This window comes from Pseudophryne corroboree, chromosome 1 (assembly GCF_028390025.1).
Source record: "Pseudophryne corroboree isolate aPseCor3 chromosome 1, aPseCor3.hap2, whole genome shotgun sequence".
NCBI lineage: Eukaryota > Metazoa > Chordata > Amphibia > Anura > Myobatrachidae > Pseudophryne > Pseudophryne corroboree.
This window is the reverse complement of record NC_086444.1, coordinates 173,270,530-173,297,750: the sequence shown is the minus strand read 5'-3', so window position 1 is coordinate 173,297,750 and position 27,221 is coordinate 173,270,530. Positions and strand designations below refer to the sequence as shown.

Below are 27,221 nucleotides of genomic sequence, written 5' to 3'. Positions count from 1 at the left end.
GTCATGCCTGTCTGTCGTCCAATGATTATAGCTCGTGAGGCGTAATGCTATTGGCCAATGCTTATCGTCACAGTCACACCGCCCCGCCCACGGCCTGAGAGTAATAACACGTGCGTGGAAACGCGAGACAGTGGTGCGACAATGAAGAGCCCCAATATCCTGCTCACAGGTCAGTGACCCTCTGTCACCCCGGTCCCCTATAGTGCCCTATATCCTGCTCACAGTTCACTACCCTCTGTTATCCCGGTCCCCTATAGTGCTCCTACATCCTGCTCACAGGTTAGTGACCCTCTTTTACCCTGGTGCCCTAATATCCTGCTCACAGGTCAGTGATCCTCTGTCACCCCGGTCCCCTATAGTACTCCTACATCCTGCTCACAGGTCAGTGACCCTCTGTCACCCCGGTCCCCTATAGTACTCCTACATCCTGCTCACAGGTCCGTGATCCTCTGTCACCCTGGTCCTCCTATCCTCACAGGTCAGTACCCTCTGTCACCCTGGTTCCCTATAGTGCTCCTATATCCTGCTCACAGGTCACTACCCTCTGTCATCCCGGTCCCCTATAGTACTCCTACATCCTGCTCACAGGTCAGTGATCCTCTGTCACCCTGGTCCTCCTATAGTTCCCGATCCTCACAGGTCAGTACCCTCTGTCACCCTGGTCCCCTATAGTGCTCCTACATCCTGCTCACAGGTTAGTGACCCTCTTTTACCCTGGTGCCCTAATATCCTGCTCACAGGTCAGTGATCCTCTGTCACCCCGGTCCCCCTATAGTGCTCCTATATCCTGCTCACAGGTCACTACCCTCTGTCATCCCGGTCCCCTATAGTACTCCTACATCCTGCTCACAGGTCAGTGACCCTCTGTCACCCCGGTCCCCTATAGTGCTTCTACATCCTGCTCACAGGTCAGTGATCCTCTGTCACCCTGGTCCTCCTATTGTTCCCTATCCTCACAGGTCAGTACCCTCTGTCACCCTGGTTTCCTATAGTGCTCCTATATCCTGCTCACAGGTCACTACCCTCTATCATCCAGGTCCCCTATAGTGCTCCTACATCCTGCTCACAGGACAGTAACCCTGTCACCCCGGTCCCCTATAGTGCTCCTACATCCTGCTCACAGGACAGTAACCCTGTCACCCCGGTCCCCTATAGTACTCCTGCATCCTGCTCACAGGTCAGTGCCCTCTGTCACCACAGTCGCCTATAGTGCTCCTACATCCTGCTCACAGGTCAGTACCCTCTGTCACCCCGGTCCCCTATAGTGCTCCTACATCCTGCTCACAGGTCAGTGACCCTCTTTTACCCTGGTGCCCTAATATCCTGCTCACAGGTCAGTGATCCTCTGTCATCCCGGTCCCCCTATAGTGCTCCTATATCCTGCTCACAGATCACTACCCTCTGTCATCCCGGTACCCTATAGTGCTCCTACATCCTGCTCACAGGACAGTAACCCTGTCACCCCGGTCCCCTATAGTACTCCTACATCCTGCTCACAGGTCAGTGACCCTCTGTCACCCCGGTCCCCTATAGTGCTTCTACATCCTGCTCACAGGTCAGTGATCCTCTGTCACCCTGGTCCTCCTATAGTTCCCTATCCTCACAGGTCAGTACCCTCTGTCACCCTGGTCCCCTATAGTGCTCCTATATCCTGCTCACAGGTCACTACCCTCTGTCATCCAGGTTCCCTATAGTGCTCCTAAATGCTGCTCACAGTTCAGTGACCCTGTCATCCCGGTCCCCTATAGTGCTCCTACATCCTGCTCACAGGACAGTAACCCTGTCACCCCGGTCCCCTATAGTGCTCCTACATCCTGCTCACAGGACAGTAACCCTGTCACCCCGGTCCCCTATAGTGCTCCTACATCCTGCTCACAGGACAGTAACCCTGTCACCCCGGTCCCCTATAGTGCTCCTACATCCTGCTCACAGGACAGTAACCCTGTCACCCCGGTCCCCTATAGTGCTCCTACATCCTGCTCACAGGACAGTAACCCTGTCACCCTGGTCCCCTATAGTGCTCCTACATCCTGCTCACAGGTCAGTGCCCTCTGTCACCCCGGTCCCCTATAGTGCTCCTACATCCTGCTCACAGGTCAGTGACCCTCTGTCACCCCGGTCCCCTATAGTGCTCCTACATCCTGCTCACAGGTCAGTGACCCTCTTTTACCCTGGTGCCCTAATATCCTGCTCACAGGTCAGTGATCCTCTGTCACCCCGGTCCCCCTATAGTGCTCCTATATCCTGCTCACAGGTCACTACCCTCTGTCATCCAGGTTCCCTATAGTGCTCCTAAATGCTGCTCACAGGTCAGTGACCCTGTCATCCCGGTCCCCTATAGTGCTCCTAGATCCTGCTCACAGGACAGTAACCCTGTCACCCAGTGCCCTATAGTGCTCCTACATCCTGCTCACAGGACAGTAACCCTGTCACCCTGGTCCCCTATAGTGCTCCTACATCCTGCTCACAGGTCAGTGCCCTCTGTCACCCCGGTCCCCTATAGTGCTCCTACATCCTGCTCACAGGTCAGTGACCCTCTGTCACCCCGGTCCCCTATAGTGCTCCTACATCCTGCTCACAGGTCAGTGACCCTCTTTTACCCTGGTGCCCTAATATCCTGCTCACAGGTCAGTGATCCTCTTTTACCCTGGTGCCCTAATATCCTGCTCACAGGTCAGTGATCCTCTGTCACCCCGGTCCCCCTATAGTGCTCCTATATCCTGCTCACAGGTCACTACCCTCTGTCATCCAGGTTCCCTATAGTGCTCCTAAATGCTGCTCACAGGTCAGTGACCCTGTCATCCCGGTCCCCTATAGTGCTCCTACATCCTGCTCACAGGACAGTAACCCTGTCACCCCAGTCCCCTATAGTGCTCCTACATCCTGCTCACAGGACAGTAACCCTGTCACCCCGGTCCCCTATAGTGCTCCTACATCCTGCTCACAGGTCAGTGCCCTCTGTCACCCCGGTCCCCTATAGTGCTCCTACATCCTGCTCACAGATCCGTGATCCTCTGTCACCCTGGTCCTCCTATAGTTCCCTATCCTGACAGGTCAGTACCCTCTGTCACCCTGGTCCCCTATAGTGCTCCTACATCCTGCTCACAGGACAGTAACCCTGTCACCCTGGTCCCCTATAGTGCTCCTACATCCTGCTCACAGGTCAGTGACCCTCTTTTACCCTGTTGCCCTAATATCCTGCTCACAGGTCAGTGATCCTCTGTCACCCCGGTCCCCCTATAGTGCTCCTATATCCTGCTCACAGGTCACTACCCTCTGTCATCCAGGTTCCCTATAGTGCTCCTAAATGCTGCTCACAGGTCAGTGACCCTGTCATCCCGGTCCCCTATAGTGCTCCTACATCCTGCTCACAGGACAGTAACCCTGTCACCCCGGTCCCCTATAGTGCTCCTACATCCTGCTCACAGGACAGTAACCCTGTCACCCCGGTCCCCTATAGTGCTCCTACATCCTGCTCACAGGTCAGTGCCCTCTGTCACCCCGGTCCCCTATAGTGCTCCTACATCCTGCTCACAGATCCGTGATCCTCTGTCACCCTGGTCCTCCTATAGTTCCCTATCCTGACAGGTCAGTACCCTCTGTCACCCTGGTCCCCTATAGTGCTCCTATATCCTGCTCACAGGACAGTAACCCTGTCACCCCGGTCCCCCATAGTGCTCACAGGTCAGTGACCCTCTGTCACCCCAGTCCCCTATAGTGCTCCTACATCCTGCTCACAGGTCAGTGACCCTCTGTCACCCCGGTCTCATATAGTGCTCCTACGTCCTGCTCACAGGTCAGTAATCCTCTGTCATCCCGGTCCCCTTATAGTGCCCTATATACTGCTCACAGGTCACTACCCTCTGTCATCCCTGTCCCCTATAGTGCTCCTATTTCTCTGGCTGGGTCCACAGGATTATCCACAAAATAACATTGGGATATTGTCGAGCGACAGCGAAAATGGCACCAACACGGTCACAAGCTTTCTGGCCTCCCAGGATGCATTGGGGCCTCCACTATATAGTCCCGCCCACTGACTCAGTCAGATCAGTTTTTTGCTTGGTGCGGCAGGAAGCCGCATGGTCACAGGGCTGCTGTGAAAGCAGCCTCAAGTTTTCATTACTTTATTTTTATAGACTTACTGTTTTGGTTTGAGCGACTTCTCTTAACAGCGTCTTAAACGTGTATTAGAAAGAGTCGCTCCAACAACTCCCCACCGGGTCGCAACAACGCTTACCTTCGCGGTACAGTGCTGTCTCGACGGGCGTCTGTGTCGGATGTTCTAGCAGGTCCAGCAGACGTTACCAGGCTGTGGCCGGAGCATGGGGAGACAGTGAGTATATGGACTTCCTCTTACTAGAGGGGTCAGGACACAGCTACGCTGATTTGGTGGAGACTACAAACAGCGTGTTGATGCGCCGAACATCTCGAGTGTGACAGCGCTACGCTCCGGGGATCATAGGCGCCAGGACTAGGTGAGGCCGCGATCCTGGGAGTTTAAGTCAACAGGGGGTTTCAGACGCTCTCCTGGCCGTCCCTCCTCCGAGTTCATGGCCAGTTCCCGCGGGTCTCTCGTTTCATGAACTGAATGACCTCACTTCCGGCTCAGACGCTACCACGAGGGTACTCGGTCGCAGCTTAGACGCTGCGGTTGTGTACACTGGATATAAACCCGCCCAGACCGAGGTCTGCATGCACGTGGAGTCGCTCAGCGTCCGTGTCCGTTGGTGAGCGTCCGTGTCTGTTATCAGTTACCAAGAGCGGCAGTGTACACCAGTAGCGTCTTAATCCACTCAGCGTCTTTCGAGCGTCTTTGCTTGGATATGGAAGTGTGGTGAGTCTCCCTGTATCCCGCTCCCTGGAGGCAGGGTATACAGTACTAAAAATTCCTTCTACTTCTTAGTGTGCACTGTTAATTTTTAGTACCTATTGCATATGAGACCTGTATATTACTGTGTTTTCTGCATGTTATGTTGAAAAAGAACCAGTTAAACAGAAGTACAATTTTCCTACTTATGTATAAGTTATTATGGAGGTTGTATTCTCATATGACAATGTCTAATGCTTTAACATGTGACTGACTGCTAGTATGTGTGCTGACTTTTCTGTGTAATGTCAGTCCTGTTCTGACCCTCAAATCGGGTGCACTGTGGTCAGATTGATTTCACCTCTATATACTGATTATAGGGTGTGGTTCAGTCACAAAATTGTGTAGTCAATATCAGAAAAAATGTCTGTGAGCGGCAAAAGTGATGAGGAGAATTTGTCAAGCACTCCTACAGCCCTAACATGCTTATCTTGTAAGTCAGGGGTAATTGATATGATTCAATTGGTCACTTATGAGGGTTTGTGTGCAAACTGTTTGGCTTTTCAGCGAAGTAAAAAACAGGAGTTAGTTCAACCTCCAGTAGAGCCACCATGGAATATGTTCGCAAAGACTCTGTCTTCAATAGCGGACAGGTTAGCTCCAGTAGCACCACCTCAAGGGTTAGGTTACACTATGAACCCATACATGCAGCTCCCTTCCTATGGTTTGGTTCCAGTAGCCTCTACAAGCAACCAAGGGGTAGGTAAGACTAAGACAGATACGTCTGTATGGCAGACTACACAAGAGGATACATCGGATGATGATGCGGAAACAATAGATTCAACTCCGTATGATGATCAGTCACAGAGCTTTAGTTCAGATGATGTAGCTGAACTCATTAATGCAGTAAAGGCTGTGCTTTCTCTGGAAGAACCAGCCAAGACAGCGTTAAAAGCAAAAGCACCTGTATTCAAACGAACAAAGTCAGTGAAAGCTGAATTTCCAGCGTCAGAGGAGTTGACGGAAATGATGGATGAGTCTTGGGCAGCGCCCGGTAAAAAGTATAAGATTCCTAGGAGATGGGATTCTTATTATCCATTTCCTGCTGGAGATTGTTCGAAGAGAGAAGTTCCTCCAAAAGTAGATGCACATGTTCTGCGACTCGTGCACAAATCTGCTTTGCCACTGTCATCTACCTCTTTGAATGATGTCACAGACAGGAGGGTAGAGAGCCTATTGAAAAATATTTTTTCTCTTGTGGGTGCAGTGGTAAGACCTGCTATGGCTTCGGCCTGGGTAGCAAAGGCAATGGGCGAATGGATAGAGGAACTAGAGAATGACATCCCCTCTCCTACTAGGGAGCAAGAGGATCGTCTTTGCCGTTTAAGACAATTTGCCCAGTATTTAGAAGAAGCAGCCATTGATGTAGGCACTGTTGCTTCTAAAGCTTCAGCCCTGGCAGTAGTCGCTCGCAGAGCAGTCTGGCTACGGACCTGGAAGGCAGATGCGGAGTCCAAGAAGGAATTGGAAGCATTGCCTTTCGTGGGTAATATATTATTTGGAAAACCTTTATCGGATATCCTAGAGTCAGAGGCTGAATCGAAGAAGGTCAGATTTCCGGCTACCTACAACCCTAAGTCCAAGGGTTTAAAATTTCGCTCATTTCGCTGGCAAAGCAAAGCGAAAAGTAAAGAGGAGCCTAAACAACCCCAGTTTAAATCCAGGGGTAGGAAGCAGTGGGCTAGCAAAAAGCCAGCTTCCAAACCTGAACAAAAGCCCTCAGCCTGAAGAGACGGGCCTCCGCCTGGAGGATTCCAGGGTTGGGGGCCGACTCCTGCAATTTGCACACACATGGCAACAGTCAACAACAGATGCCTGGGTGCAGAAGGTAGTATCTCAGGGGTATGGGTTCCCATTCAGGAGGCAGCCTCCTCAAATATTTTTTTGCACCAGCCCGTCTCGTATAGAGTCGAAGGCCAATGCCCTGCAAGAAGCAGTCCAAAAATTACTGCAGTCAGGTGTGATTGTCCCAGTACCTCCATCACAAAAGGGACAGGGGTATTACTCCAATCTGTTTCTAATCCAGAAACCAAATGGGTCATATCGACCAATTCTAAATCTGAAGATGTTGAACAATTACATATGGATCCCGAAGTTCCACATGGAGACGTTACGCTCCATAATGTTGGCTATGGAACCGGGAGACTATATGGTATCTCTGGATGTGCGGGATGCTTACCTACATGTGCCTGTAGCACTATCACATCAGTGTTACCTCAGGTTTGCCATCCTCAAGGAACACTTCCAGTTCCAAGCTCTGCCCTTCGGGCTAGCTACAGCACCCAGGGTGTTTACCAAGATCATGGTGGTTATGGCAGCTTGTCTGCGCAAACAAGGGATAAGGATATTCCCATACCTAGACGACCTATTAATCTTAGCACAGTCGCAAGATTTACTGTTGAGCCATCTCCAACAGACGATAGTTTGTTTACAGAGACACGGGTGGCTCATAAATTGGGAGAAGTCGTCCCTGAATCCATCACAGCGGATGGTTCATTTGGGAGCCATATTGGATTCAGACCTACAGAGAGTTCTCTTACCAGAGAAGAAAATAGTCAAGGTGCAGGTCATGGCTCAGGAAGCGTTGCAAGCCCAGACAATGTCAGTCCATGCAGCAATGCGACTGTTGGGTCTGATGGTATCAACGTTCGACATGGTGGAATATGCGCAATTCCACTCCAGACCATTGCAGCATCTCATTTTGACAAAATGGAACGGAAATCATCAAACAATAAAGAAGCAGATGATAAAGATTCCAGTAAATGTAAAAAGGTCTCTAGCATGGTGGCTACAGACAGACCATTTAAACAAGGGTAGACCCTTTTGGATAAAAGAGTGGCAAGTCCTGACGACAGATGCCAGCCTGCAAGGTTGGGGGGCGGTACTCGGAAGCCTATGGTTCCAGGGAAAATGGACCGCAAGGGAAAGTCGCCTGCCGATAAATCTGTTAGAAATAAGAGCCATTTACTTGGCCCTAGTTCAGGCAAAGGACAATCTACAAGGAAGACCAGTCCAGATCCGCTCAGACAATGCGACGGCAGTAGCATACCTAAATCATCAAGGAGGGACTCACAGCAAGAGTCTGATGGAGGAAGTAACTCCCATTCTAAAGTGGGCAGAACTCCATCTCCCAGCATTGTCAGCAGTATTTGTCCCGGGTGTACTAAATTGGGAAGCAGATTTTTTCAGTCGGCACACCATTCAGGAAACCGAATGGGCACTACACCCAGAAGTGTTTCAGACACTGGTGAACAGATGGGGTCTACCGGAGATAGACCTTATGGCGTCTCGTCTAAACAACAAAGTTCCGAGGTACGGATCAAGAACAAGGGACCCAGGAGCAGTCCTGGTAGACGCACTGTCAGTAGAATGGAGGTTTCAGCTGGCATATCTGTTCCCTCCAATATCTCTGTTACCCAGAGTAGTGAGAAAGATAAAACAGGCAAAAGGAGCAATCATTCTAATAGCTCCAGCTTGGCCAAGAAGGCATTGGTACACAGATCTGTGGAGAATGTCCGTGGAAGCACCGATACTGCTCCCTCAACGTCCAGATCTGTTAATGCAGGGTCCTTGTTGTCACAGTCATCTGGATCGCCTGTCTTTGACGGCGTGGCTGTTGAAACCTCTATCTTAGAGGCTAAAGGATTTTCAAAGCAAGTGATCCAAACCATGCTTAGAGCAAGAAAGCCTTCTTCGGCCCGTGTATATTATAGAATATGGCAAGCCTATATTCATTGGTGTTCTGGAAAAAATTACAATCCAAGAGCCTTTAAAGTAGCTAGAATTTTGGATTTTCTGCAGGCAGGATTGGATAAGGGGTTGAAGGTTGCTTCCTTGAGGGTGCAAGTCTCAGCGTTGACTGTATGGTTTCAGCAGAAGATTGCTGACCTACAGGATGTACGTACGTTTTTCCTATGAGTAGTACATATTCAACCTCCATTTGTTCCTCCTGCAGCTCCCTGGGATTTGAATTTAGTTCTTAAATTTCTCCAGGGTCCTTTGTTTGAACCACTTGAGAGAGCGGATCTTAAGTGGTTAACGATTTAAAGTTCTTTTTTTACTGGCAATGGCGTCCGCCAGAAGAGTGTCAGATTTAGGAGCATTATCATGTAAGTCTCCTTTCCTAAGTTTTTTTCCAGACAGAGCAGTTCTCAGAACGAGATCTAGTTATCTTCCAAAGGTGGTGTCAAAGTTTCACCTGAATGAAGAGATTGTAGTCCCAGCTTTTCAGGTATCGGGACTATCTGCGGGAGAAGCGTCACTGGACGTGGTCCGGTCTTTAAAAATCTATATAGATCGTACTAGTGCCATCAGGAAAACAGATTCCCTCTTCATCCTCTACGGATTCCATAGGAGAGGTTGGCCTGCTAGTAAACAGACGCTGGCGAGATGGCTCCGAGTGGTAATATCTGAAGCTTATTCTCATGCAGATCTCCCTATTCCGGCTAATGTCTCTGCACACTCTACACGTAAGGTAGGTCCTTCTTGGGCAGCACAACAGGGTGCATCAGCAGAACAGATATGTAAGGCAGCCACATGGTCTTCCATAAACACATTCATCAGACATTATGCCTTGGATACTTTTGCCTCTCATGACGCAGACTTCGGGCGAAAGGTCCTCCTGTGCAATCAGGAGCGTCCCCACCACTAAAATGGCTTTGGGAATCCCAATGTTATCCTGTGTATAATCCTGTGGACCCAGCCAGAGAAATAAACGTTATGGTAAGAACTTACCGTTGATAACGTGATTTCTCTTATGTCCACAGGTATCCACAGGGATCCCACCCGGACGCATCTGATTTGAGGATCTAGACAAACACTAAAAACCTCTTCCTTCTTGTATGGAAGGGTGTGCATGTGTGTTCTTATCGCCTGTACAGGTCTCTACCTAATGTTCCTGCCTATAATCGCTGTGGAAAGAACTGATCTGACTGAGTCAGTGGGCGGGACTATATAGTGGAGGCCCCAATGCATCCTGGGAGGCCAGAAAGCTCGTGACCGTGTTGGTGCCATTTTCGCTGTCGCTCGACAATATCCCAATGTTATCCTGTGGATACCTGTGGACATAAGAGAAATCACGTTATCAACGGTAAGTTCTTACCATAACGTTAATATCCTGCTCACAGGTTAGTGACCCTCTTTTACCCGGGTGCCCTAATATCCTGCTCACAGGTCAGTGAACCTCTGTCACCCCGGTCCCCTATAGTGCTCCTACATGCTGCTTACAGGTCAGTGACCCTCTGTCACTTTGGTCCCCTATAGTGCCCTATATCCTGCTTACAGGTCAGTTTTCCTCTGCTACCCGGTGCCCCAATATCCTGCTCACAAGTCAGTGTCCCTCTGTCACCCCGCTCCCCTATAGGGTCCTACATCCTGTTCACAGGTCAGTGACCCTCTGTCATCCTGGTCCCCCTATAGTGCCCTATTTCGTGCTCACAGGTCACTACCCTCTGTCATCCCCGGTACCCTATAATGCTCCTATATCCTGCTCACAGGTCAGTGACCCTCTGATACCAGGGTGCCCCAATATCCTGCTCACAGGTCAGTGACTTTCTGTCACCCCGGTCCCCCTATAGTGCCTTATATCTTGCTCACAGGTCAGTAACCTTCTGTCATCCCTGTCCCCCTATAGTGCCGCTATATCCTGCCCACAGGTCAGTAGCACATGTTAACCCGGTTCCCATATAGTGCCCCAATATCCTGATTATAGGTGAGTAACCCCCTGTTACCTCGATTCCCTCATGGTGCCTTACAGCCTGCTCCCAGGTATTTTCCTTCCTAGTAACCCAGCATGCTTCTGACAGGTGAGCAACCACCTCATACTGTATCAACTGGCGCACATGGGTCTCTCTGCATACCAAGATTCTGCTGACAAGTGACTCCTGCCTATTATCCCACCGCTCCTCTGTATTCCTGCATTCTTCCTGATACCCCGCCCCCCAACACTGCCCCCAATGAACTCAACATCCTTCTAGTTGTCAGACGAGTCCCACTCCATCATGCTTCCATCTATCAGCTAAGTCCTCACTGGCATCCTTCCTGTCATCAAACTAAGTCCCGGGTAACATAGAAACATAGAATATGATGGCAGATAAGAACCACTTGGCCCATCTAGTCTGCCCATTTACACACCAGGGTTCATTTTTTATTTTTTTTGTTTAGGCAGTAACCTAGTATATTTTTGGAGTGTGGAGTAAACAAGCGTACCCAGTGGAAACCCACGCAAGCACGGGAAGAATATACAAACTCCACACAGTTAGGGCTGTACTGGGAATCCAACCCACAACCTCAGTGAGGCCATAATGTTAAACGTTACACCAGGCATGTCCAAACTGCGGCCCTCCAGCTGTTGAGAAACTACACATCCCAGCATGCCCTGACACAGCTTTAGCATTCTCTGACAGCAAAACTGTGTCAGGGCATGCTGGGATATGCAGTTTCACAACAGCTGGAGGGCCGCAGTTTGGACATGCCTGCGTTACACCATCCGTACTGCCCCAGCGTCTTTTCTACCATATGGCAAATCGTCTGCCTCACCACACACACGTCATAGCACTCTACCTGTATGGGGCTGGATCAGTCCGGTTTTGGGGGTTTTTTTCCCCAAAATTGTATGATCTTTATCATTTGCTTGTGCATGGGTGCCTTTTACTGATCACAAATTCCAAAATTGGGAGTAGGTACTGCCCTTTACTGACTGTAAGGGTTCTGTTTAATTTCTATTGTAGAGAAATCTACTTAAAAGCAATAATAAGAATTTACTTACCGATAATTCTATTTCTCGTAGTCCGTAGTGGATGCTGGGGACTCCGTAAGGACCATGGGGAATAGCGGCTCCGCAGGAGACTGGGCACAAAAGTAAAGCTTTAGAACTACCTGGTGTGCACTGGCTCCTCCCCCTATGACCCTCCTCCAAGCCTCAGTTAGGATACTGTGCCCGGACGAGCGTACACAATAAGGAAGGATTTTGAATCCCGGGTAAGACTCATACCAGCCACACCAATCACACCATATAACTTGTGATCTAAACCCAGTTAACAGCATGATAACAGAGGAGCCTCTAGAAAAGATGGCTCACTACAGCAATAACCCGATTTTTTGGTAACAATAACTATGTACCAGTATTGCAGACAATCCGCACTTGGGATGGGCGCCCAGCATCCACTACGGACTACGAGAAATAGAATTATCGGTAAGTAAATTCTTATTTTCTCTAACGTCCTAAGTGGATGCTGGGGACTCCGTAAGGACCATGGGGATTATACCAAAGCTCCCAAACGGGCGGGAGAGTGCGGATGACTCTGCAGCACCAAATGAGAGAACTCCCGGTCCTCCTCAGCCAGGGTATCAAATTTGTAGAATTTTACAAACGTATTTGCTCCTGACCAAGTAGCTGCTCGGCAAAGTTGTAAAGCCGAGATCCCTCGGGCAGCCGCCCAAGATGAGCCCACCTTCCTTGTGGAATGGGCTTTTACAGATTTTGGCTGTGGCAGGCCTGCCACAGAATGTGCGAGCTGAATTGTACTACAAATCCAACGAGCAATAGTCTGCTTAGCAGCAGGAGCACCCAGCTTGTTGGGTGCATACAGAATAAACAACAAGTCAGATTTTCTGACTCCAGCCGTCCTGGAAACCTATATTTCCAGGGCTCTGACAACGTCTAGCAACTTGGAGTCCTCCAAGTCCCTAGTAGCCGCAGGCACCACAATAGGTTGATTCAGGTGAAACGCTGAAAACCACCTTAGGGAGAAACTGAGGACAAGTCCTCAATTCCGCCCTGTCCGAATGGAAAATCAGATGAGGGCTTTTACAGGATAAAGCCGCCAATTCTGACACGCACCTGGCCCAGGCCAGGGCCAACAGCATGACCACTTTCCATGTGAGATATTTTAACTCCACATATTTAAGTGGTTCAAACCAATGTGACTTTTGGAACCCAAAAACTACATTTAGATCCCAAGGTGCCACTGGAGGCACAAAAGGAGGCTGTATATACAGTACCCCTTTCACAAACGTCTGAACTTCAGGGACTGAAGTTAGTTCTTTTTGGAAGAAAATTGACAGGGCCGAAATTTGAACCTTAATGGACCCCCATTTCAGGCCCATAGACACTCCTGTTTGCAGGAAATGTAGGAATCGACCTAGTTGAAAATTCCTCCGTCGGGGCCTTACTGGCCTCGCACCACGCAACATATTTTCGCCAAATGCGGTGATAATGTTTTGCGGTTATATCTTTCCTGGCTTTGATCAGGATAGGGATGACTTCATCCGGAATGCCTTTTTCCTTCAGGATCCGGCGTTCAACCGCCCTGCCGTTAAACGCAGCCGTGGTAAGTCTTGGAACAGACAGGGTCCTTGCTGGAGCAGGACCCTTCTTAGAGGTAGAGGCCACGGATCCTCCGTGAGCATCTCTTGAAGTTCCGTTTACCAAGTCCTTCTTGGCCAATCCGGAGCCACGAATATAGTGCTTACTCCTCTCCATCTTATAATTCTCAGTACCTTGGTTATGAGAGGCAGAGGAGGGAACACATACACTGACTGGTACACCCACTGTGTTACCAGAGCGTCTACAGCTATTGCCTGAGGGTCCCTTGACCTGGCGCAATACTTGTCGAGTTTTATAAACATGTGGAAGACTTCTGGGTGAAGTCCCCACTCTCCCGGGTGGAGGTCGTGTCTGCTGAGGAAGTCTGCTTCCCAGTTGTCCACTCCCGGAATGAATAATGCTGACAGTGCTATCACATGATTTTCCGCCCAGCGAAGAATCCTTGCAGCTTCTGCCATTGCCCTTCTGCTTCTTGTGTCACCCTGTCTGTTTACGTGGGTGACTGCCGTGATGTTGTCCGAATGGATCAACTCCGGGTGACCTTGAAGCAGAGGTCTTGCTGAGCTTAGAGCATTGTAAATGGCCCTTAGCTTCAGGATATTTATGTGAAGTGATGTCTCCAGGCTTGACCATAAGCTCTGGAAATTCTTTCCCTGTGTGACTGCTCCCCAGCCTCGCAGGCTGGCATCCGTGGTCACCAGGACCCAGTCCTGAATGTGCGGCCCTCTAGAAGATGAGCACTCTGCAACCACCACAGGAGAGACACCCTTGTGCTTGGTGACAGGGTTATCCGCTGATGCATCTGAAGATGCGACCCAGACCATTTGTCCAGCAGGTCCCACTGGAAAGTTCTTGCGTGGAATCTGCCGCATGGGATTGCTTCATAGGAAGCCACCATTTTTTCCAGAACCATCTCATTGATGTACTGAGACTTGGCTCGGTTATAGGAGGTTCCCGACTAGCTCGGATAACTCCCTGACTTTCTCCTCCGGGAGAAACACCTTTTTCTGAACTGTGTCCAGGATCATCCCTAAGAACAGAAGACGAGTCGTCGGAATCAGCTGCGATTTTGGAATATTGAGAATCCAATCGTGCTGCCGCAACACTACCTGAGATAGTGCTACACCGACCTCCAACTGTTCCCTGGATCTTACCCTTATCAGGGAATCGTCCAAGTAAGGGATAACTAAAATTCCCTTCCTTCGAAGGAGTATCATCATTTCGGCCATTACCTTGGTAAAGACCCGGGGTGCCGTGGACCATCCCTACGGCAGCGTCTGAAACTGATAGTGACAGTTCTGTACCATAAACCTGAGGTACCCTTGGTGAGAAGGGTAAATTGGGACATGAAGGTAAGCATCCTTGATGTACCGAGACATCATGTAGTCCTCTTCTTCCAGGTTCGCAATCACTGCTCTGAGTGACTCAATCTTGAATTTGAACCTCTGTATGTAAGTGTTCAAAGATTTTAGATTTAGAATCGGTCTCACCGAGCCGTCCGGCTTCGGTACCACAACAGTGTGGAATAATACCCCGTTCCCTGTTGCAGGAGGGGTACCTTGATTATCACCTGCTGGGAATACAGCTTGTGAATGGCTTCCAAAACTGTCTCCCTGTTAGAAGGAGACATCGGTAAAGCCGACTTTAGGAAACGGCGAGGGGGAGACGTCTCGAATTCCAATTTGTACCCCTGAGATATCACCTGAAGGATCCAGGAGGCGACTTGCGAGTGAGCCCACTGCGCGCTGAAATTCATTGAGACGGGCCCCCACCGTGCCTGATTCTGCTTGTAAAGCCCCAGCGTCATACTGAGGGCTTGGCAGAGGCGGGAGAGGGTTTCTGTTCCTGGGAACTGGCTGATTTCTGCAGCCTTTTTCCTCTCCCTCTGTCACGGGGCAGAAATGAGGAACCTTTTGCCCGCTTGCCCACGAAAAGACTGCGCCTGATAATACGGCGTCTTCTCATGTTGAGAGGCGACCTGGGGTACAAACGTGGATTTCCCAGCTGTTGCCGTGGCCACCAGGTCTGAAAGACCGACCCCAAATAACTCCTCCCCTTAATAAGGCAATACTTCCAAATGCCGTTTGGAATCCGCATCACCTGACCACTGTCGTGTCCATAACCCTCTACTGGTAGAAATGGACAACGCACTTTGACTTGATGCCAGTCGGCAAATATTCCGCTGTGCATCACGCCTATATAGAAATGCATCTTTTAAATGCTCTATAGGCAATAATATACTGTCCCTATCTAGGGTATCAATATTTTCAGTCAGGGAATCCGACCACGCCAACCCAGCACTGCACATCCAGGCTGAGGCGATTGCTGGTCGCAGTATAACACCAGTATGTGTGTAAATACCTTTTAGGATGCCCTCCTGCTTTCTATCAGCAGGATCCTTAAGGGCGGCCATCTCAGGAGAGGGTAGAGCCCTTGTTCTTACAAGCGTGTGAGCGCTTTATCCACCCTAGGGGGTGTTTCCCAACGCACCCTAACCTCTGGCGGGAAAGGATATAATGCCAATAACATTTTAGAAATTATCAGTTGTTATCGGGGGAAAACCACGCATCATCACACACCTCATTTAATTTCTCAGATTCAGGAAAACTACAGGTAGTTTTTCCTCACCGAACATAATACCCCTTTTTGGTGGTACTCGTATTATCAGAAATGTGTAAAACATTTTTCATTGCCTCAATCATGTAACGTGTGGCCCCACTGGAAGTCACATTTGTCTCTTCACCGTCGACACTGGAGTCAGTATCCGTGTCGGCGTCTATATCTGCCATCTGAGGTAACGGGCGCTTTAGAGCCCCTGACGGCCTATGAGACGTCTGGACAGGCACAAGCTGAGTAGCCGGCTGTCTCATGTCAACCACTGTCTTTCTTTATCATCCACTAGGGGTCACTGGAGTACTCTTGGGATATGGACGGGCGTAGCCGAACAAAGGCACTGAATATTCAAATTTAGGACTCTTCCCCCCCCCTCCATATCCCCAAGTACCTCAGTGTACTTTGCCAGTGTTTTTTCGGTGCTCACAGATGAACATCGGCTTGTGGCAATGGCCACTTTTCAGATTTTTATTTTTATTTTTATTTTTAATTTTTACACTTCCCGTCTCAGTTTATGGAAAAACATGGGTCCGGGATGGTGCCGCTGCAAGGCAGCGGATGGCGTGTCGGTCCTCACAAAGAGCACCCTCACAGCCACAGGCGCTATAGGCAAGCGCATGGCGTGTCGGTCCTCACAAAGAGCACCCTCACAGCCACAGGCAGCCACTGTCTCCTGCAAACTGAACGGAGCTTACAGAAAGAAGCTCCGTCACAGCCAGGATAAGACAAAGAGCTGGAAGGATCTACAGCTGCAAGGAGCTTACAGAAGCTCCGTCACAGCCAAGATGAGGCTGAAACGGAGCTTGCAGAGAGAAGAGAAGGCGGCACAAGGTATGAGTGTCAGGGCGGTCAGCTCACGCTGCCGCCCTGCTGTGTGTGAGTGTTATACTGTAGAAATGCCATAGCCGCTGAGCACGTGAGTGTTATACTGTAGAAAGAGCACGCCGCTGAAGGTCTTGCTGAACGATGCGCAGAGCGGCCGCACGTCACTCAGACGTTGGCCGCTCTCACTGCGCTGATGGCCCGGTACGAGAATCTCCGTGCGCTGTACTAAGCAGAGCGGCCGCACGTCACTCAGACGCCGGCCGCTCTCACTGCTCTGAGGGCACGGCACCGCTACACGCCACCGACATTCTCCTGGGCTGAACTAAGCAGAGCGGCCGCACGTCACTCAGACGCCGGCCGCTCTCACTGCTCTGATGCGGCACCGTTACACGCCGCCGACATTCTCCGGGCGCTCAACTAAGCAGAGCGGCCGCACGTCACTCAGACGCCGGCCGCTCTCACTGCTCTGTTGGCCCGGCACCGCTACACGCCGCCGAGACGCTCCTCTACTAAAGAGAGCGGCCGCACGTCACTAAAGGACGCAGGCCACTCTTCCAGAGAGACACCGCAGACACAGGGAGACTGTGTACTGCTGTAGGAAGCAGCTGCCGGACGGCTCCCCGGCGCTAGATTCAGGCTCTCCTGCTCTCCCTGCTCCCGATCTCCGTACGCTGCAGGTAAGGGATGCAGGGTGGGGGGGGGGGGGGGAATAATACCCATAGCAGCAGCAAAGGCTGCAGGGGTTCAAAATACACAAGCAGCGAAGCACGTTAAACAATGTACACTGTGTACTGTGATGTTTCAGCACGTTTTATATATATACATATAATGAAGCTTTTGCTGGCGAAACTGTCTATAATATCAGTATGAACTGTGATTATATGTGTAAACACTTTGTATATATATATAATATATATATGAGGCTTTGGCTGGCAATAGGTTATCAGTGGCATAACCTATTGCACGTTTAACCATGTTTTCTGTTATTTTTGGTTACAGTTGCAAGATAAATACACTGCAGGCAGTGCTCATAAATGCATATATTTTACTGTATCCTACACCTGGGCAAAGTAACTGTATAATAGGCTATTAAGCCTATATTAAAACTGCAGCAGGTAACCTGTACTGTGATTTTCTGGGAAAGCATGGCATGACGGCCATTTTAATCATTGCTGGTTTTCCAGTTATAATTCCAGACCATACACCTCTACTCCACAAGGAGGCGCAGGGGTGTTAGTGGGAATTTTTTAGTTCAAGATAATTCTAGAACATTCCTGCCCTACATCTTTAAGCCACCAGAAGGCGCAGGGGTGTTAGTAGGAATTTGGTTCGGGTTTCATGCCCATGTGAACTGCTTTTCACATAAAGACTTTAGTTTCCTAATAAATATGCTGTTCAGCAATAACATATATATATATAGATATATATGCCATATAATAATGTTATTAAGTCGTGCAAGTGTCTGTCTGTTGCCTATTATGATGTCTGTCTACATAGCGAATAAGGCTCTAGTGCAGACTAAAAATGTTAACATTGGCAATTCAAATTAAAACAGCGGTAATCGGAGTCTCAGAATAACTCCGCCAGCGCTAACAAAAGACAATCTTTCCAAAGTGACAATTTTCCTTTGGGTACCAGAGTGTTTATTTCACTAGTCTTATAATTTAATGCACGATTCTATGTCAAATCTCACACCGATAACTACAAGTGAGAAGGGTACATTAGTCCAGCATTCAGATAGTGCGGGGTTTTGGACAACCATACATAATCGTTTCCAAAAGGACGCGATCCGCCATTGGTATATGCGTTTCTGTCAAACATTATAAAAACCACAGATACATTTGGGTCACTAGAATCTATGTATGAAACCATGCCGATCACGGTTAAAAGAAGCTGCAGAGTATATCTGTAAAGCTTTTGCTAACGCCGGTTATTTTCAATGTCGCTAGTTAAGCGCAACAAGGCCAGAGCTTGTTTGCTCCTAAATTGGATATATGTGTAACGACATTTTATCCCTTTACGATATTCTGCCATTAGCGCATACAATATACTTGTAACGGCGTTTTATTCCTTTATAAAAATCACTCACGCCTTGTAACGACAGGACGTTACAGTCAGCAAGCCAGTGGTTTGATGACCTCTTTTACAATTGTGGAAGTGCGTCTTTTCAGGTTACATTTGCGAGGTTTCATGACTTCAACTCATATATGTCTCAGCTATTTACAGCTTAGAGTACAAAACTGCTTCTGGCGAACGGTTTGGCAGGTTGTCATTTAGTCTTTGCTGGTTTATAAACCAGGCAATAGTACGCCAACAGAGTCAAAATTACTTATTCCCGTCTGTTTGAGCAAAATCAAACAGCTCCGTTGCAATATCAATCAGCAAGTCATTTACTACAGTTAGAAAATGGATTTTCTGCAGTTAGTTTTTGCTTATTGCAGCCACAAAATTGTATAATTGCATTTGATCTTCACAATGCGTATTTACCCAGTCCGGTTTCTTCATCACAGGTTCTAGCGTTTGCAAATCGCCACAACCATTAACCATTTCATTTATACCGTTGCTTATCGCTTCCGGTATTTACCAAAGTGATGTTGGAATAATCGCTCATCTCACATAAGAACTATGTATCAACAAAGTTCCTCTATCTTGCGCTACTAAGGTATACTGCGGTAGCAGATTAAGTTCGAAAACAATCACATCTAAGTCGGTCTAAACGATGTCAATTCCTAGGTAAGATTATAAATAAGGTAAATCAAAGACTTTTACCTACTACACCAGCAAGAACAAAGGTACACGCACAGCGGTACATTGGTGTATTCACTTATTAAGAATAAAGATGTGTTTTCAACGCAAAGGTTCTAAAACACGACAGATTGCTGTCAATAAATGTCCTAGAACTCTGTGCATTTTACAATGCAATAGATAAATGTCCTAGAACTCTGTGCATTTTACAATGCAATAAATGATTCGTTTTCAGTCTGACCAGGGATAGACTCTGGGTTCTCTTCAGAACGAATAAATCTTTCGCTTTTTACTAAAGATTTCTGTGGACAGGAACAACCGTGAGTTTCATGTAATTTTGTTTTTTCATGCCTGGCTCACGCTGCCCTTAAGCAGTCAAACAAAGCAACGGCAGTTGCATACACAACAACCAGTGAAAACCAAGAAGCCGCATGGCAATGCGGCAGGTAACTCAAATCTTCAATGGCTCAGAACGCCATTATGTGAAAATGTCAAGACATCAATCCGTGAGTGGACATTTGTTAGACAAAAGATCTCACCCGTCAGGGTTTGGATCTTGAAAACTGGACATTAAATCCAGAGGTGTTTCATATGTGAGTCCACAGAAGGCGGTTACCCCAAGTATACATAATGGCATCTCGCCACAATTACAAAAGCTCAGTATGTGTACATCACATTCATGGGGTCATTCAGCATCGTGTATCTGGCTCCACCATTTTCCGCTTCTCTCTTCGTTGCCAAAACGGATCAGAAGACAGTTCGTCACAGTCATACTGGTGGTATCTCATGGGTTTCGGAGAAGTTTGCTTCTCGAATTTTCAAGTAATACTTGCACACGATCTTGGCCCGCTCATAATACGGCCAACCTGTTACATCACGGAACGTTCTTTTACCCATAGTTACCTATGTACCTATTATCTATGTACCGCAGCTGCGGTTGACGGGGTGAGAGTTCAGACCGCTCTCTTAAAAAATAGAGAATTACAGTATCGGTTATACCAACCATGTTACGAAATAGTAAGCCGCTTAAGGCAGCTCATAATTAAAAAAAAAAAAAAAAAAAAAATTTTTCGTGTGCTTACATAGGTTATAAACCTCGGAAGTTTCCAACATCATACTTCAAGTACCCGTATTCTGTTAAACGGGATGGGATGGAAAACTGCGTTCATCTGCACTAAGAGTGCAGGTATCTGTGTGGTAAACTTATTTTCAAAGCGTTTGCCTCTATTTACGTCTGTAAACATCTTTCTACAAGGTGTCACCAAAGTTCAGACTCTATTTATCCCACCTACAGCGCCAGGCGATTTAAGGTTGGGTTCAGATTTCTTAGTTTTCATATTTTGGAATCCTTTCAACAAATGGGTATTAAGTTCTCACTTTGGAAAACATTTTTCTTCTAGCCTTGGCTTCGCCAAGGGTGCTTCGGCAAGGATTTTGTTTTCATATTTGGGTGCCTTGTATTCCAAGCCACCGTATTTGAGTTTTCTCATTACAAAGCAGATCTTCCGACGAAATCCGCTTTCGTATTCTTCACATCAATATACCAATAGTGGTTCCTGTGGGGACAGCACATTCTAAAATTCTGAATGTGGTACACGCGTTACGCGTTTATATATGTAGTACGTGATATGAATACGTTGTTTGTTCTATATGATACTGCAAACTGGGGTTAGCCAGTTTCTCAGCAGATTTTATCCGGTTGGATAATAATGACTACAAGTCAGGCTTACTTTAAGGCTAAGTTACAATCGCCTACGTCAGTAATAGCATCCCACAGGTTCTGTGGGAATGTCACACCCAGCGGGTCGTGGAGCGTCTACGACGCGGCTACATAGCCTTTAGTGCACCACGTTTGTGCACGTTTACACGTTATGAATGGTGGCGCCATCAGCATTTAGCTTTGGCTGTCTACTGTTACAAGTATCAAACAGCTCTCCCGCCCACGAGGGAAGCTTTGGTACGTCCAAAGAGTACTCCAGTGACCCCTAGTGGATGATAAAGAAAATAGGATTTTGGTACTTACCAGGTAAATCCTTTTCTTTGAATCCATAGGGGGCACTGGACGCCCACCCAGAGCAGTTTTACCTGGGTTGTTGTAAGCTCAAGGGAGCTTAGTGAACAAATTTAACTTGGATGGTATTAAGCTCGAAGGAGCTTAGGGTAACACATTTTCACCAATTGGCTCAAATTATAAAGTTCTATCGGTTAAGGTGTCAACTGTTTAGTTGACAATAAGGTTACGGATCAACTTTGTGGTTGTCCGTTATGTTATAGGGATTCTCCATTGTCAACCTCTCTATATCCTGTTCGCTCAGTAAAAAACACTGGCAAAGTACACTGAGGTACTTGGGGATATGGAGGGGGGGGAGAGTCCTAAATTTGAATATTCAGTGCCTTTGTTCGGCTACGCCCGTCCATATCCCAAGAGTACTCCAGTGCCCCCTATGGATTCAAAGAAAAGGATTTACCTGGTAAGTACCAAAATCCTATTTTTATACAGAGCTGACACTGTTACGTAATTCTTCCAACAGTTCATCCACTCAGGTGTCGACCCCCTAGGGGGTGACATCACTATTACAGGCAATCTGCTCCGTCTCCACATCATTTTTCTCCTCATACATGTCAACACAAACGTACCGACGTACAGCACACACACAGGGAATGCTCTGATAGAGGACAGGACCCCACTAGCCCTTTGGGGAGACAGAGGGAGAGTTTGCCAGCACACACCAGAGCGCTATATATATACAGGGATAACCTTATATAAGTGTTTTTCCCCTTATAGCTGCTGTATCTTTAATACTGCGCGTAATTAGTGCCCCCCTACTCTTTTTTAACCCTTTCTGTAGTGTAGTGACTGCAGGGGAGAGCCAGGGAGCTTCCCTCCAACGGAGCTGTGAGGGAAAATGGCGCCAGTGTGCTGAGGAGATAGGCTCCGCCCCCTTCTCGGCGGCCTTATCTCCCGTTTTTCTATGTATTCTGGCAGGGGTTAAATTCATCCATATAGCCCAGGAGCTATATGTGATGCATTTTTTGCCATCCAAGGTGTTTTTATTGCGTCTCAGGGCGCCCCCCTCCCCCCCCCCCCCCCAGCGCCCTGCACCCTCAGTGACCGGAGTGTGAAGTGTGCTGAGAGCAATGGCGCACAGCTGCAGTGCTGTGCGCTACCTTGTTGAAGACAGGACGTCTTCTGCCGCCGATTTTCCGGACCTCTTCTGTCTTCTGGCTCTGTAAGGGGGCCGGCGGCGCGGCTCTGGGACCCATCCATGGCTGGGCCTGTGATCGTCCCTCTGGAGCTAATGTCCAGTAGCCTAAGAAGCCCAATCCACTCTGCACGCAGGTGAGTTCGCTTCTTCTCCCCTTAGTCCCTCGATGCAGTGAGCCTGTTGCCAGCAGGTCTCACTGAAAATAAAAAACCTAAAACTAAACTTTTCACTAAGCAGCTCAGGAGAGCCACCTAGTGTGCACCCTTCTCGTTCGGGCACAAAAATCTAACTGAGGCTTGGAGGAGGGTCATAGGGGGAGGAGCCAGTGCACACCAGGTAGTTCTAAAGCTTTACTTTTGTGCCCAGTCTCCTGCGGAGCCGCTATTCCCCATGGTCCTTACGGAGTCCCCAGCATCCACTTAGGACGTTCGAGAAAAATAGTATGTACAGCATCATTTATATAAACAAAAACCCTGCAAAATTAAATATTCAGGCTTACAGACTTTGTAGGTTTGGCAAACTGTTAATGATTTTGCTGTTTTGCAGGCACTCCTGGCGTTGGTAAGACCACTCTTGGCAAAGAGCTTGCAGAGAGAAATGGTCTGACATTTGTTAATGTTGGAGACTTGGCAAAAGAAGGTATAGTAAGTTTAGTACTAGCGGGATGTGGTCAATTTACCTACAATCAAAATCCCGACAAGGTCAAAATACCGACATTTAAAATACAGACAAGGTAAAAGTACCGACATAAAATGTCGACAGGTCAAAAATTTCGACATGAGTTTTTAATTGAAACTGATTTGTCCATACTCTACTATCCCAGTGGACCTGGAGGGGGAATATAATAGTGGGAATATATATAGTCCACTGCTGTCGGAATTTTGATTGTTGGTATTTCATACTAAACCCGTGCTAGCATTGCATTTTATTGTACTATAACGTTGTGAAAGTGTAGATTTTTACATTTAATTATTGTTGCATTTGAAGTGTGTGTTTCGTTGTGTTGATAGTGTCTAGCATTAATATGTATTTATTTTGAAAGGGTAATTTTGTGTCGCGTAGAATAATAAACTGTGTTGGCACCTGTAATGGCACAAAGATGCCATGGGTACGCATGACTGGCAAATAACGTAAGACAGAACACCACTATCTCACAGGTGATTTGTCATTTGAAAAAAGTAAATGCTAGGGAAATCATTGCGTTCTGAAGTAATGATATGCTCACCAACAGTCAAACTGAAATCAATGGGGAACACTATTTATCTGTCACAGAAAAGCGACTTGCTGTGTCAAAATACTCTAGGGGGCATATTTACTAAAGAGTTGGATTTTAGAAAGGTGGATGCTGCCCATAGCATCAGATTCTACTTATCTATCTAGCATCTCCGAGAACAGTGGTTCCCAAACTTAGACCTCAAGGACCCCCAACAGTTCATGTTTTCAGGTCACCTAGCAGGTGCACAGGTGTATTCATTACTCACTGACATTTTAAAAGATCCACAGGTAGAGATAATTATTTCACTTGTGTTTCTGTGAGGAGCGTAAAGCGGCTAAGCCTGACTAAACTGCTGGTAGCAATTGTGATAAGTACTGTTTAGGTGGCCAAACAGGTCACTGTTCGCACATTTCACCCCCAGTGGGTGCGAACTGAAATGCAGACGCCGGCAGCCATCGTGCCTATACAGAGCTACAATTGAATAGCTCCATTTGGGTGCCATCTAGTGGCTGCCGGTGGGATAAAATCTCGCCCTACAAGTTGTTCAGTTAATTACAATTTATGATGGTAAGAGCATGTTTCCTTCTTGTTGTAGGTAACTTGTATGAGGGTTATGATGAAGTATATAGTTGTCCTGTTCTTGATGAAGACAGAGTAAGTTGTTTTTTTATCACTTCAATGAAAAAAAAATATTGTGCAAGTGTATACAGTATATTGTCACAGACTTGCATACAGTGAAACATGGAAAATTTTAACTGAACTGTTATGTAGGTGATAATACAGCATTCGAGTTACCACTTTAAATTTAGTGCGGGGGTGGGGGGCGCTAAACCCATAAACAATAGCAGCTGTACAGGAGGAATGACAGATGTCACCAGTAATGACCATGTGATTCAAATGTTTCTAGCGATGAAAATAATTTTCTGTAACCACAATATAGACACACTAATGATAAACTATAGTTATGAGTATGTTTATTCTTGTACTTTTACTACCAAACCTGGGGACCACAGATCTGTGCCTATGAATACTTCTTATGTAGCCCTAGTAAAGGGACCTGGTATATGCTGGGTGACCTCGTTGTCTACCGCCTGCTCCGTTCCAAAATATCAATTCTATTGTTTCATGATAAATATGCTGTCAGAATATATACCCTAATTAATCATTCTAGAAGAAATTATTTCAATCTTTGAAAGCCAATGTAAAGCTATAAACCTGTATATAACAGCAGTGTATGCAGTGAGGTAATGTGGGCTGTGTCACACTCTTGTATTTTAATTTTACTGTGATATATAATAATTCTCCAAAGTGGAGTTGAGTGCTGGTATATTTTTTTTTAGCACCTGCTTTGTGTCTGTACAGTATAGTGGGTTCCTTTTTCAGCAGTTTTCTTGTCTGGTAGGTGATTGATGAGCTGGAGGACAGCATGAGTGAAGGTGGAGTCATTGTAGACTATCATGGTTGTGACTTTTTCCCTGAGAGATGGTTCCACATAGTGTTTGTCCTAAGAACAGAAAATTCCTTGCTCTATGAGAGATTAGAGAGCAGGTAAGCACATAACTGTCCTTATTATACTGAAGGGTAAAATACTCAGGGCTCTGTTGAAGAAAGAGCCATAATAGAGCTTACTAAAAGGGGTTATGACATCCATTTTGTATTCAGTAAACAGCGATAAGCTTAGCTTACTACGGTTACTGACTGTACTGCATATGATGTCTAGGCTTTGCGGTGTTCCTTCTGGGTTGAAGCACAGTGCAGGCGGCTATTGTGCATGTGCACTTGTTAACAATCCGCTGCCGGGAGCACGGCAGAGGACACCGCCAAGGAGAAGGACGCTGCTAGACCTTGCCGGATATTTTAGATACCGGTGGAATATTTGCATGTATCATTGTAATACTAAACTAAATAAGCCATCGGAATTTAGTATTGTTATTAAATGTAGCCCTCAGAGGAAACTGTGCGCCTGAGCACCACAGGAAATTTACAGATTTATCCTCCTACATCTAGCCTAAATATGCCACATAGCAGGAGATACCTGGCACGACTGAGCCATCCTGTCCTGTGCAACTCTGCTAGCGTTTGGCATCTTACCGCAGCCCAGTATTCCCACTTGGGTGTGGGGTCCATGCCACCACCCGAGTTCGAATGTAACATGTGGGGTGTGAAACTTGCCACCAGGCCCGAAGCATGGTGAGTGCACTCGCCGCTGGGATGCCGCTGTCTGTATACTGACAGCCGGCATCCCGTCTGCCGGGGTCACATATGTATTTCCTGCAGTCTTATATTGGAGTGTTAATTCTTGACACCTGTACACCAGTCTGGTATTTGACAGTGCACCCCTCTTGACCTAAATCTTATCGTTTAGGGGATACAAGGAGAAAAAACTACAGGATAACCTCCAGTGTGAGATCTTCCAGACTATTTACGAAGAGGCTGTAGAGTCCTATCGAAAAGAAATAGTTCACCAGCTGCCCAGTAACACACCAGAGGACCTGGAGCAAAACCTGGAGCAGATTTCTCAGTGGATTGAACAATGGATAAAAGATAACAATTGAAATAGCAGAGTGATCTTTCACTTTTATTAGGAGTGGTATCCGCCACATTAGAACATGCTCTGAAGTGTGTAGCGGTCGGTTTATAGTATTTACGGTCATCATATAAAGTGATTCAGTTGAACCCAATGTACATACTGTAAATGGCTAAAATTATTAAATATAGATTTGTATGCGAAGACTGTTGCTGGAAGAATGATGCCAGACACATTATGTCTTTAGACTTTTTATAGTATTTTCTTAGATATGCTTCTATAAAGTCGGCTGTCTGTAGCTGCTGTGACAAATAATAATGAGCCTCTATGGGGCAAATTTCTACATAAGAACACGTGATAATATCTGTATGTATCTAGAATCTAAACTTTTCATGGATGATCTGAGACTTGACCCCTAAGGCTGTATTTGCAAAGCGGCTGTTTTTCAAAACCAACGTTTATAGGTGAATTGCCTGTGTTACGATGACAATAGAATATCTTAAATGGAAGGGTTTTACGTTCACTATTATTGCAGTTTTAAATCCTGTGGGCAAAAAAATCTACAATTGGTGGAATTTAAATACAGTCCTTTTAATAAAAGACTTAGTAGTATTTTATTACAAGACGTGTGTAAAGAAAGAAATAGGCAGTACGTTCTGCACATTAGGCTTACTTGGTTAGGTACACTTTGCACAGGAAAGCATGTGACTTTCCGGGCAGTGGGTAAGGGACCCACTCGCAGCCGTATCATTCAATTTCAAATATCCACAACATAAGACTACTGGATTTGGACTTCTGTTGGCCCCCATTATTCCACCAAATTGAAGTGATTAACAACCTGATTCAAAGATTTATAGTAAAATCGCAGCCACTGCATCTTTGTACGCAGCGGCTGT

General features: G+C 47.2%; 1 protein-coding gene and 1 non-coding gene across 2 annotated transcripts; both read left to right on the top strand.

Annotated features, from left to right (window-relative positions):
• Positions 1–32: 32 nt before the first annotated feature.
• AK6 (adenylate kinase 6) lies at positions 33–26,529 on the top strand. Its single transcript, XM_063963904.1, has 5 exons — positions 33–169; positions 23,129–23,221; positions 24,394–24,452; positions 25,201–25,346; positions 26,164–26,529. Exons 1-5 carry the CDS (start codon positions 58–60, stop codon positions 26,351–26,353), a joined length of 600 nt encoding a protein of 199 aa, XP_063819974.1. The 5' UTR covers positions 33–57; the 3' UTR covers positions 26,354–26,529.
• On the top strand, positions 19,625–19,740 carry LOC134961920 (U5 spliceosomal RNA). Its single transcript, XR_010187980.1, has one exon. It is a non-coding gene; the product is annotated as a U5 spliceosomal RNA (small nuclear RNA).
• Positions 26,530–27,221: the final 692 nt, after the last annotated feature.